This window comes from Chlamydotis macqueenii, chromosome 3 (genome assembly GCF_036417535.1).
Source record: "Chlamydotis macqueenii isolate bChlMac1 chromosome 3, bChlMac1.mat, whole genome shotgun sequence".
Taxonomy (NCBI): Eukaryota; Metazoa; Chordata; class Aves; order Otidiformes; family Otididae; genus Chlamydotis; species Chlamydotis macqueenii.
The window spans coordinates 80,034,426-80,048,618 of record NC_141558.1 but is presented as its reverse complement, the minus strand read 5'-3'; the positions used below and the strand labels follow the sequence as shown (position 1 = coordinate 80,048,618).

Here is a 14,193-nt window from a genome sequence, read left to right as displayed (position 1 = left end):
AATTAGTCTTCAAAACTCTGAGTTGTAAATAAGCTGGGACCACAAATGCCTGGAAAATAGCCTGGTTTAAAGATATATTCCTTCTAGAAGACCTAGTTAGACAAAGTAGAATAAAAGAACTAAACTGTTAACAGTTTCACTGTGTCATAAAATATATAAATGGAACTAGAATGTTCCAAAAATTTTGTGTGTAATGAATTATAGACCAAACTATCAGACAGAAAGAAAACAAACAAAAAAATGGGTCAGATCTACAGCTCTCAGCATCTGCCCAGACTGGAGCTCAAAACTCCCACCACGTTTGAGTCTGGTCAGGACCATTTTCGACCCCTTGACAAATTAAAATTAAAACTATTCCTTGTACATTAGGAATGATAGAGAGAGATGACTGGTGAAAACAGAGTGCATCTATAGTAGTGCTTTAGTTCAAATTACGAATGAAGTTTGAAAGCAGCTGTCCCCAGCATCTTAGCTACTGCACTTTGACCAACATCAAAAGGTATCTTGGAGCATACAAATTGAATGTCTGTTAAATTAAACAGCAATTCCACATATTCATATTTAGTCCACAGGATCATACTAGAGTTAGCCTGAAAATAAAACATTTCAATTCTACAAATCCAATTCTACTGGACTATACTATTTACCAACAGGAACAGGACCTGCTGTTGCAGCTTCTCAGAGTCCTGTTCTTTGAAGCTAGCAAACACTGAAGAACTGTTGCCAATATACACAACAGAACAAAAATTGGTTGAAGCCACTGTATCTTCTTTGAACGGAGTAGAAAATGGTGCTGGAATTCTCACTGCCAGAGTATAAATGACAGCGTGTAACCCAAAAAACAACACAAAAGCAGAATGTTAGTCTGATGCCTCAAGCTTCTCCTAACAGATGCTTTTGCTAGTTCAAGCAAGAGCCTTTGCCCAAGTTATGCTTCAGTAGTAGCAACAAGGGACTTTCAAGATTTGTAAATCGACAGAGTCGAGCAAGACTACATAGGGAACTGAAGGTTAAGGATCTTTCCGCTCAAGTACTCTTATGCTTTTTTCAAAATCTCCATAGATTCCTCTGGCACTGTTACCTCTGATTTCCGGACAGGACAGGCATATTCTTCTACCTTTATATCCAGCAGATAATTGCAAACTAGGGCTTAGTGACAGGCCCAGACTGATCAAGCATATAAACCTAGAAAAAAGGCCTCTCGTTCATGACACAGTAAACAAACCTTTTAAGACCGGGAAAACTACATGCCCGAGGCCAATAGAAATGTTCTTGCAAACGGGCAACACAAATAGAAAAAATAGAGTATTTAAACACCTTCTAAAGAACCAACAAAGCATGCTTGTGTGACTGAAAAAGCTAAAGCCTATAAGGACAAAAGCAACTCTTCCTTCAACCAGAGTAAACTGAAAACATTGAGAAGAAATACTTGATGCCTTTGATACAGAATGTAAAAAGGATCACGTGAAAATGCTTTTGAAATTTCAAATACAGATAGCATACACATATTTAACCAAAATCATAAATAGAAAAGCATTTAGGAAAGAGTTTTTACTGTCAGAATTTCAAATTTGCAAAACTAAACATAACTTCCAGGAACCAGAGAAATACCATTCTCACTGGAAACCCAGCAGGCTCAGCCAATGCCCAGTGCACTGCAGTTAGGCCACAGCAGAGCTATCTTACGAGTCTGTAAGCACAGTTCACCAGATCGTAATACCAACTCCACTGTTACTCAAGCAGCTTTTAATGGTCCAGCATAATGAAAGATTTTACCTGCAAGCACACAGGATACTGAATTTAAAGCTGCCACAGTCATCATAGGGGAACAGTCTCTCCAGCAATTGGTGAAAACCTGTCTCAGAAGCAGTTAATGCAAGTGACCTTACGGCCTGTGAATACAAGTATATAGGAGCTCGGAAATAGCTTCTGTCAGCTCAAAAGCAGCTAACAAAGATGAATGGAGTTTTGTGGAAGAACATCAATAAAGTGGTACTTGAGTAACATCTGATTATAGATGGTCACTAGTGATTGCCTACCACAAGATTGTGGACAGCTACAATTAGTCAGCTATGACCAAGACCCATTCCCACCACAACAAAAACCTTCTTTACAGAAATTTATCAACTTCTAAACAAACGCAGTCTTGGTCAGGGCACAGCATTGCACAGATGTCTTAAACAAGGGGAAGAAGAGAGAAGAATGCTTTTCTCTAAACATTTCATTTATTCTCTGTCACTTCCCAGCAGACTGCTTACTGGTACACTCCTCTGGGAACATTCTCAGCTTCACAGCATACTACTCCAGCTCCCGAGAATGGCTGCAAAATAGGGAGTGGATGGATGTGAAGACACTGAACTCACTCTTCAAAAATGCACATCATCTTCACACAGATGGTATTTTTAAGGCACCCCATAACAGCCTGCCCATACATGTCCAGGTATTATACTGCTGGTGATAGAAGTAGCTTGCTTTCTGGGTTCTGTTCTATGAAGGATCTACCAGGCACTGTGATCTTCTGAACAGATGCATGTTCACACCTATATCCCTCTGGCTTGCTTGGAAATTCAATAGGGTCAGGTAATTTTTACCACTGTATAGAAAGGATACAGCACTACAAAGCGGGGGATAAAGAAAAAATCCAGGTGCATTAGCACCTGAACTGTAAAACAATAAATCAGCAACCCATTTCACCACACATATAAGATGGGAAATATAAAGCAACTTCTCCATTTCCTTCCTGAGATGCTTTGTTCAAAAGGAAGAAATAATAAAGAACAGAAACTTTGAGACTACGCTCTGCAACCAGGTTACAGAAAATACAGCAGATGGAGAGATTCAGGATAAAATCCCTACATTAGCTGTGATTAATAGTTCTTCGCCATCATTAGAACAGTACCTTTATACTATATTTGTAAGTATGATTTACAGGACAGGCAACACATGATGTATCTTTTGAGTGTAGAGTTGTCCTTCAGTAAGAAGTCTACAGAGTTTTAAAAGTTTTGGTTTTTTTTTTTAAAGTAGAGAAATTATTTTAAAAAGTATTTATTAATTCCAAGGGCTTTGATCTTCCCCTCATAAATCTGTATAATCATATGTTAATTTCTAAAGTTGAACTGATCAGATTTTTTTTCACTAATGAAACGCATCACTTCAAAACTTTCATTTCAACATTCATCCAAAATAATTACACTGCATATTATTCACATTATATGTAAACCGGGCAAGTTCTGCATCGATTTCATTTGTTAACATTTTTTTTATTTCTGCTCTTAACTTCTATTTTACACCATGAAATTGCAAATAATGTAATACAAGATGGAAATATTAGCACTGAAATCCTGCTTCATTTACACTGAGGGGAAAACAGACTGATGTCTACATTTAAAGTATCAAATTCTACTACAACCTGAAATACAGGCAATATAGCATTATTCCAAAACTCACTCACTCTCTCTCTCTTCTGTATTGGTAGCTTCAATAAATATGCAGAAGGTTATGGTCTGATTTTCTCTTTTAGCTAACTGTGGGAAAGAGAAGGGCTCACAAAATGGCAAACAAGTTGAGTAACATGACATAGGGGAATAAATAGTCAGTAGAAAAAGGAAAATGAATTTTTTTTATTAGAGGATTTTAATCTTACCGTGCTACAACTAAAAACTGGTCAATCTGACGGTCAGTAAGGGGGCTATCTGGATCCCATACTTTTACTTCCAGCTTTGCCTGTTCTCTGTCATCTAATTCTCCTGTCAAAAGGTAGATGGGACAAAACACTTATTACTCAATGTTTTTCTCTGTTTATTTCTTGTACTACATTTAAAAGAGACATTGTACGTTTTTAAATACACACACAGTACTTAACAATCAGTAGTTATCCATTTAAACCTCATAATGCAGCATCAGTAAAATAAATATCTTCCCTTAACATCAGCATTTGATTTTAAGGAGGCATTCTTAGGAGGTGTAGTATCAAAGAACTTTAATAATATATGATTACAAACTTGAAACCATCACCTAAGTAGCCAGTGGTTTCTTTAAATTGCTTCTCAACTATATCAAGGTTACTGTTTCACTTAAGCCATATTAAAATTAATTTTACACTTAACCAGCTTTAGCAATTAAATTCTATTCAATTCGTACTTTATGCCTCTAAAACAAAAATCATTATGAAAAAAATTCTGTTTATGACATTTAATTTTTTTTTACCTCTTGCTCTCAGCCACTACATTATCCATGTTGTTAACACAAATCATACTATTAAAACTGCTGTGTATGTTAACTAGCCATATCCTTTTACAACATAATATATAAGGCCACAGCACAAGAAAGTTACTACATACTACATCATCATTTCCCAACTCCATTTGTAGGAACAGAGCAGTTTGTCTACAGACACAAGGTCAAAACAGTGTTGCTGGTTTCCACAATTTAATTTGCCCTGTATTCATTATTAAAAGAGTACAGCATTTGTACTGCTTGGAAGAACAGTGAAGTGTGAAGACACTAAAATGATTCACATTCATATGTAAGCCTAAATCTTGGCTTGACTACTATACCAGTAACTTCTACTGCAAAATGAGAAACATTACAGAGGCTGATTAAGTAGACAACACAGATCCTATTACTATGGGAAGATTTACCTGTGGGATATGGCCACCACATTTGTGGCCACAACAGATGACGAGCAAAGTTAACATCATGATCTTTCTTTAGTATCCTAGAATATGAGCATGTACTTCCTTCAGTGAACATGTGAAAAACTTTAATGTTTAGTTGGCTGCCAGTACTTGTCTCTGACTTTTATGAGCTACTACAAGAAAAAAACTTGTTCTCAAATACAGCCATTCTGTTTCCTCTGAAAATCTAGGCTGTGTAGGTACCTCTCTGAGCACACAGAAGATCACTTTAGTCTGTGCTATTTCTTATTACTTAATGAAAAAGCCAGTCTAAACATGGACAGTATCATCAAGACATGAAATAACCTGTACACTTCAGAGTCTGGAAACAGACTGCAAACTAAGCATTGACTCTTCTGAAATCTGATCATATATGGTGAGTTTCTCTAGCATATTCATTCTGGAAGAAAATGAAAATGCACCATGTATTTATCCCTACCAAATATACAAGTTGGAACTGCACCATGCTGTCTGGCTGATGTTTCAGGAACAAATCTCAGTCAAATTCTCAGAAAAATGAAGTAAATTACTTTCTTCTGATACAGAGGCAATAAAGAATTGCCTGCCTAATGGGATTTCTGCTTAAGCGAATTCCCATCCAGCACATCCAACAGTAGACAAACTGTTAATTTCTGGCAATCTCGTGTAGGATTTTAGGACTATAAACTTATTCAGTGTACTACAGACTTGTCAATACATTCATTTTTTCCATCTGTGACAGACATACTGTGGGTCTACATTTTATAAATAATCTCTGAGTACTTAACTTTGTTCTGTTAATATACAGTTTTTAAATACCTTTAATGTCAGTTAACTGTTTCAGGAGGTCACATCCTAGAGATCATAACAATACTCAGGCAGGGTATACTTCTCGCAAAGATAGAACATCACACAAGCACAGCACAAGTATGCAATGAAAACTCATCACTCTCCTGAACCAAGTTTGCAAAAAGATGAAAAAACCTGCAATACTACAAGTCTTACTTCAATTAGAGGTAATGAAACAATTACTACTACAACTTGTTGTTGTAACTTTTGATAAAGGTAAATTTGCAGTATTGCACAACAGTATTTTGTAATGGCAGCAGACATAAATAAGATACGAGTAGTGGAATATGTATGCCAAAGAATCCAAACACATATAACGTAATATTTGCAATATTAAACATTACTGCAACCATAGTAGACAGAGACGTTTCCAGAAGATATGTGGTCTCTGACAAACTGCACTTAAAAAAAATACTTCATTCCCAATTTTCCACTTACGTAGCAGGATATTATCACTTAAACAGGAAGAAAAGTAACCTAATGATGGAAGCAGTCAAGTAGTGCTGTAGAAATCTTGAAAAGCTGATTTCAGGAATAAAAATACTGTTTACTTCCTTTGAATACGCTGAAAATCAGTACAGGAGGACTGTGTGAGATAAACAGGTCTTCTTTCAAAATAGTAATTATAAAAAAATCCTTTATTTTTCTTGAGCTGTCTGGCCTTAGTTAACCACACTTGTACCTTAAACTGTAGGATTTTTGATGTAAAACTAAGATGCAACTTCTCTGTTAACACCTCTATATTTATCCTTTATATTGCTGAATTTGACACAGAACTGTAAAACATTCAAACTGAACAGGTATCCAAGTTGCCATAGTATTAATTCCTTATACTGCAAATTCCAGGACAACTTTTAACATTTTCACTGTAGCTCACAGGTTCTGTTTTACAAGTGCTACCTTCCCCCTTTATCACCAACACATCAATTACTGCTCCTGAAAAGTGCAAGGCTATTTTTTGAATGGCTGGTATGACTTATCAATGTATCCAACTTATTTTGATAGCTGCTTAAAATTTTATTATAGTCAATCTAATCCCAAAAATTAATTTTACTGGAAAACATTAGTACATGGCCACATATATGCCTGGTTTTCTCCTCATCACTTATTCAATGCCTTACTTCTTATGGTTCTCTTTTAATAAAAAGCAAAATGTTATTTTTTTTCTTAAAAAAAAAAAAAGAAAAAAAAACATTCTGCATTTCAGTTAGTCATTTTAAACACAGGAAAGCATGGTCTGCCCCTCAGAAAACTATTTTAAAAAAAAATTTACAAAACAAAAGTAAACCAAATGCAACTTTTAATGGAATGCAATAAAGATGAACTACAAGAAATCAAAGATCTACCTTAGTCAGTCTTTTAGACTTCACTTCCCACAGATAAATGCCTCCAAGGTAATTAGCACATTAAATTCAGCACGTTTCTATGTTCTTCTCATAACATATCCAACTAAAAGAAAATAACTTGCAATATGAACTATGAACATTTTCCTAGAGCGCAATTCTCTTTATTTTACAGTATAAAATAATGCTGCAATATTGTATACTTTTAAGAAACTGAAATAAGAAATCTATAAAAGGGCTTTTTTTAAAACTGTTTTCAAGGAAACTATGCCAATTCCACTTTTAATGACAAACAGTCTATTTTCAATTTTCTGATTGAAAAATAGCCAGGAGGACAACTTTTAATGACTCCACTTGTCAGGTAGAATTTCTAATTTTTGTATTTTGCATAATTTTCACTATTTTCCAAAATAATCCTCTCATTTTCCTTTTCAAAAAGTAATTTAGCAGTCACTTCAATCCAAACACATAAACTAAACAACTGCAGTGCTCGGCTTTCTGAGTGAATCCATCTCTCATGACTGCAAGGCTGAAGTATCAGCTGCTAGATCTTTAATCACATGGGACAGAAAATCTGTAGCTGAGATCTTCGGTCACAGTAAGAAGGCAGACATATCCATGGACAGCAGTTGGACACCAGACCAATGGTTTGTGCCACAGATTCCTCCTACTATGGAAATTCATTCAGGGCTTGATACAATCTTTTGAAATCAGACAGGAGTTTTGAATGATTCATTTATCAGACTCACTAGATACCTAAGCATGTAAACATGAAGGCATTTGTAGATGCATACATTCTTAATGCTTAGCACATATGTAAGAAGCAAATTCAGTGTCTTTGTATTTGTGTTTCAGTTTTATACCTGCGAAACAGCAATATCTCTTAGCTATATTGCAAGGATGTGGAAGAGAGGTACTCGTGAGTTCTTTTCCTCCCTTAATCCAGTTCAGCATGCAACACAATGAAATTTCTATTCCTGAAATACGGGATCAGATTTAGTTGATACAGCATGTAGCAGATTTTTGCCAGAAATCTTTGGCAGTATACTAACTGCAGGTAACCCTAAACATCTTTTTGAACACAGCTTCATGTGCTAGATATTGTAAAAATAGGCAAGTAATCACTGAACATGAGATTTTAATTAATGAACCACCTTATCATGCTGCTATTTAGATTGTTTGTCTGCAACTTTTTCTCTAACTTACAGATGAGAAAAACAGCTTCACATTGGATTTTCTTGTACTGTCTAGGTATGAACAAAGATCTAGATATTAAAATCCGAGCTTTCTCCTTCAATGAAAAGTTCATTAGCTCCCCGCTAAATAAGTCAGCATATTCATACTGCATAACATGAATTATACATTCATACACAGGTTAATTACCACACAGCTTCTTGCAAACAACCGATTGAGGAGGAATGTACAGCTTAACTGAGAAAGCAGGTTACAAAACATCAAACTAATTGCATTGGGAAAATAAGTTTTACATGAGGTATAGGAGGAAAGACATTTTTCAGATAAATGTATAAACTTTACCTACTGATATTTAATAAGTTCAACTCTGCATAAATTGAATTCATGGTAAACAGCGACCTGACTGCTGGTCTTAACTAGCAGAAATTATAGCCCTTCTCACTATAAAAACTCTGCAGAGGTTTTTTTTTTTGTGACTTGTTATTTTCATCAGTACTGATAATCAAAAATCATCCAGAAAAAATGTTCAAAAACTTACACTCAACTCTGCAAAAAATAAAACTTGAGTTATGCGCAAATAGCTTCTCTGATTAAAGTAACATGAGAAAGCTTAGATTATTTTAAAAGTGTAGGCAAAAGGAAAATTATCTGTTTACTTTCCTATTGACGAACAATTGTTCGACAGATGTGTATTCAAGATTTCAACTAGTCATTCAGATAATGAGTTGTAGGTTTACACAAATCTTACGGTAAAACACAACGCATGCATGAAGACCAGAAATTAAAAACGGACTACATAAAGACTACATGTATAGAGACATCAAATGAAAGATAACAGGTGATACAAGCTCATTATTTGTGTAGAGCAATGTAAACTGCTACTGAGCATTTTCAAAACCAATAAAACATGCATATTCAATTGCCTCCTAACCTCTAGAACTCTAGTATATTAAAAAAAAAAATAATCAGTCATTCTTGACTTGAAAAATCCCTTTCGAATTAAAACTGCCTCCAACACCAACTATCTTAGAGCTCTCCCAGTGCTCAGCCTTGCGGTGCTTATAAATCAACCACTGATGATCAGAAGACAAGACCTCATAAAGCACTCAAAAGAGCTTTAATTCATCATATTCTAAATTCCTAGAAACAAACAGAAAGAATTAGAACTGGGCTCAGTCAGAATAAACTAAACTGTAACCAGGCAGTAATGATCAACTTCTCCACAATACAGCATCAAGAATGGCTGGCTTAGGGGGAAGTCCAGTGCTGGAAGAAAGGAAGAAATTAGGTTGCCTCTTTCTCAAAACTCTGCAGAACAGTATGCAAAAACGAACTTCCACTGATAGGAGAAGATGGAGGCATAATGTCCTAAAATCACACCATTTCTCACTTCATAGTCCTTACATTAAATTGCATTTAGGTAGAATCCTCACTGTCACTGAAATGAAATAATGACAAGTCAGACCTTGTATTTTAGCTTTTTATGGCAAATATAAAGGCAATGACTTAAATTAATATATTGCGTAAAACTACAAGGTCACCTTCAGTTCAAAGACAAGGGTAAGTATTCAACTAATGAAAAGATACCTGAAATTCACATTTATTTTGGAATTAGCTTCTTGTACTCCTTTGATATCTGTGAACAAACCTGAACAATGTGACTCGTACCAAGATTCCCCACCTCTCACCCCTATTTTACATTACTTTTTGGTTGGTAGACATTGTGCAGTGGTCTAGCACCTATTCCAATCTGAATAGAGAAAGACTGTAACAGTTTTTCCTGAAATAACAACACATGAGGTAATACAATTTTCAGGAAAGCATAGTGAAAATGATCCTGTGTATAAATAATAACAGTACCATACCATATACGAATGTTAACAATATTTCAAATACTTGTTTTGGAAAGAGGGGTATCAATGCACAGACATTGTATTCTTCAAAAAAACCCCACTAAATTAAAATGAAATCTTTGGTCTCGCAATTTTTTTTAAAAGAAACAATGTTATTAATATGCAAATTCCCAGTGACTATAATATTCTAAAGATAAATAAGATTATTCATTTGCATAAATTTAAACAAAACATTATTTAGAGAAGAACTTTTCTTTAGGATGAAATGTATTTTAACTTATTCAAGTGTAAAAAACACATTTCATCTGCATCTCATATTTGTTTTTCATCTTCTGCAGAACAAACTTTAAAGAAAAGTCAGACTCTCAGTAAAAGAGTAAAGGAAACAAAAATTTGAACTTAAAATGAGTCCATTTAGACAAAGTTACTGAGGTACTAAAAAACAGTAAAGTCAATTGAACCCTAAGATGTTGCTGCTTGAAAGGTGATTTGAGTGCTCGCTGTGATACATTATTTGAGATAACAAGCACACACACAGCATATAATAAATAACTGTATCCTTCGTGAGACTGACCTCCTGACAGCACTCATTTAGCATTTGAACAATCTCAGCCAAGGCTCTACAGCTATTATTAATAAAGAAATCTTCCTGACACCAATCATCCACAACCTTCCACATCAACAACGCAGCATAGACCATTTATGTTGCACTGCAACCAGAAGGCAAAAGAGAACATAGCTACTTTAACAATTTCCTTCAAATTGTGGAAAAAATAGCAAGTTCATAACAAAGAAAAGAATCAGAACAGATGCGCAAGTCTCCTCAAGAAGCTAAAGACAGCAGGAAAACATAGCTCTCTCGTTATGAAGACTAAAACTCTGACTGACTTCTCTTCCAGTATAAAGCAAACTTGGGAAAGGTATACCTGCTTCTACAATTCAGGGCAGGGACAGGAAGAAAAAAAGACCACTCCAACAATCCCTGAGCAGAACCACCAGAGTAACTCACCACAACTGTTAAATGGTTTTCATCAAATGTAATTTCTAAACAGCACTATTTCCAACTTCTCTAATTTATCATTTGACTGTTAACTTAGAAGTCGTAAATGATCTCAGAATTGAAGCTCAGAAACTTCCATTACCACATTATGTAAGGATAAGTACAGTAAATACATAAGGAAGAAAAGAACGAACTAAATCCATATAATTGCTTGTTTGATCTAAATTTTACATGCACTTAGTACCTCAAGGAATTGTACCAAAAGTCAACAAATATTTTTAAATAACATTACTGACAAGACTTCCTAGAACACTATGTTTTATAATGCAAAGCTTCCACATACCTAATTGAGCTTCTGTAGTGTATGTGGCTAGAACTCTAAACCTCAGATTTCCCTTGCATCTGCAAGGTTAGGCAGAAGAAAATAATGTCTTTACCGAAAACAGGCACAAAGAGGCCATTTACATGTGCTTTGTATGTTTAATTTATAGTAAAACTCATAGAAGTCTATAAACATGCATTTAATTGCCCAGCACATAAATCACTAACTCAGCTCCCTAGAAGAGATATTGGCAAGACTGATATAAAGGATATTATAAGCCTATTAAAATGACATGAACAACATTGTAAAGAGTACTTTACTGTTTGTGATGATCATGCACTTGACAGTTACTTATGAAAAATTTACTCCACTGAGCTTAGTAACAAGCAAAAAACCAGACAAATCGGACAAGTGACTATTTAAATCTGCTAACCCTCAAGAAGTAGCTCCTTCTTTTAGAAGGTATTATAGAAAAACTTAACTCCAAGTCAATAAATAGGTGTTTTATTCTGGTGTATTACCTTTGTTGAGATTCATCTTATCTAACCTTAAACATTCCCTGATCTATTTTAGACATCCATCTTCAGCTGAGATACGCAACATTCTTCTACTCTGACCATCAAGGTAAGTCTTACTGTCTTAGCACAATCACACCTTTTCTGTCTCATATTCTATTCCAATTTCCTCAAGTAGGAACTCCTGAATATGTTTGTTCTATCTTTTGCTCCACGCATTCCTTCTGAAAACTTCATTAAAATAGAAAGTCATCATCACCTAGTTGAACCAATCATCCTCAAAGATCTCTCTGCTTCTGGCACATTCTGAGTGATATTTTGAAATGATCATTTATTTTGCTGCTAACTTACAACATTTTCCAACAACTCTGAAAGCTTCAACGTGTTTCACACTGAACTCGGCGGAACAGATTTCTACAAGGTTCCTGGGCATCTTCTTAAAGCAAATTCAAGTTAGGCATAAGCATCTCCTTTTATACTAGCTTCTGAAGGTAGTTTTGGTATTAGAATTTGAGCTTTGCTTTTGACTGTCTAGATCCCAGTACAGTTGTCTTCAATTGACAGGCAATCTGGCTTTAGACAACATACTATGGGACTCCCAAATTGCTGTATGTAGACCACAAGAGGTGAGCAAGCTATTACACAAACTAGTTCCTCCACCCCATCAAAAAATGTACTTTATGGCTGACAGCTTTTTCCAAGAAAAACTTTGCTTCCCATGCCAGCATACCACTCAAAGAGCCTAAATTTGCTGCTGTTGTCACCTTCTGTGTGTGCACAGGAAACACAATTATTTGATGATTTTACCTAAGCAGCTAGGTTTCTAACAACCTTCCAGTATCTAAAGAGGGGCCTACAGGAACACTGGAGAGGGACTTTTGCCAAGGGCAGGTGGTGACAGAACAAGGGCTAGTGGCTTTAAACTGAAAGAGGGTAGATTTAGAACAGATATAAAGAAGAAATTATTCACTGTGAGGGTGGCGAGGCACTGGAACAGGTTGCCCAGAGAAGCTGTGGATGCCCCATCCTTGGAAATGCTCAAGGCCAGGTTGGACGGGGCTTTGAGCAACCTGGTTCAGTGGAAAGTGTCCCTGCCCAGGGCAGAGGGGTTGGAACTAGATGATCTTTAAGCTTGCTTCGAATCCAAACCATTCTACGATTCTACGAATCAGCTGCACTATTCAAATTCCTGCAGGTCTCTGGCTTAGTTAGGGTGATTTTCAAATTCAGCAGTGGTTCTTCAAATAAATGGGAGTATTACGTACCACAAAATAACAGAACACATCCCTCCTCATGATATTACAGCTGGGTTTCTCTATTCTAAAACACATTTTAAATTTATGAAATTAAAACAAAACTTTAATTTGTCAAACTAAATAGGAAGCATTTAAAGAACCAGAAAATACAATATGCTGAGTCTAAGCATCCTGTACTTTCCAAACGTTAAAAATCCAAACAGCATGCAGATGAGTTTCTTATTTGTCTCTTTAGTTGTATCAATTTTTAAACTTAAAATCCTGGAATACCAATATTCCCAATCATTAACAGGCTTGAACTCTCAATTTAATAGTTCCTATCTGTCCAGTCTATTAAAAACAACATACTCTTACAACTGAGTTGCAGGAAGCAGCAAAAAAAAAAAAAAAGAGACGATATTAGGAAACACCTCTAAAGGAAATATTTTGTTCTTTTTCAAAACAGAGAAAAGTTTTAGAAGTCTTAGATACAAGTTCTTTGAACACCATCCAAAATTTACAGCTTAAATTTCCCCAACTGCTCCCCTTCTTCCTATTAAGCGCTCAGCTACTTGAACTCCATTAATTCTAAAATGTCTTGCATTCAAGAAACAGAATCAATTGCACAGCAAGTACTACCTCTAAGCGCTCTCTGGATATTTTCAGATGTGCAAGAGGGACTCTGGGTTTTTATATAAACACTTAAAATAGAGTTTATAATTTTATTTAAGAAAAAACAAGCTTTCAACAGAGTATGTTTCCTACAGGCTTCTTCTACTTCTTCCTCCTTTTCAGAGACTCTAATTCCTCTTCCTCTCAGCAAGGGGATAGGCCCTCCAAACCCTTTGTACTGCTGTAAATGGCCAAAGAGTACCTAATTGTGTCAGATTCCTGCTCCACATAGAATTCACCAGAACACAGTGGCCTCCTTTTAAATCTAGATACAAGAGATACGGAGCACTGGGCTAGGAACAGGACCACAGCTGGGAGGGGACCATTACTAGGAGAAAAACTTGACGTGGCAGTACAGAGTCATGCCCTTAACAGTGACTCTTACTAAGATTAGCTCTCCAGGCTAATTAAAACAGGGATTTGCAAACAGCTTGCCATTGCTGGTGGCAGTACTCCACTAGGACTAGCAGTACTTAGGACTAGCAGCCAGTTCTCTAGATAAACCTCTAAACATAATCACTCCCCACCACACCTGTCTACCTCCTGATGCTT

The 14,193-nt window shown here is 35.8% G+C and overlaps 1 protein-coding gene across 2 annotated transcripts in view; it reads right to left on the bottom strand.

Moving 5' to 3' along the window:
- The window catches only part of MTA3 (metastasis associated 1 family member 3), a 147,327-nt gene that overhangs the window by 83,921 nt on the left and 49,213 nt on the right, over positions 1-14,193 (bottom strand). For both annotated transcript variants that reach the window (XM_086745229.1, XM_086745230.1), the window contains exon 7: positions 3,647-3,749. In XM_086745229.1, the coding sequence (XP_086601355.1) occupies positions 3,647-3,749 (103 nt within the window). The remainder of the gene's footprint in view (positions 1-3,646; positions 3,750-14,193) is intronic.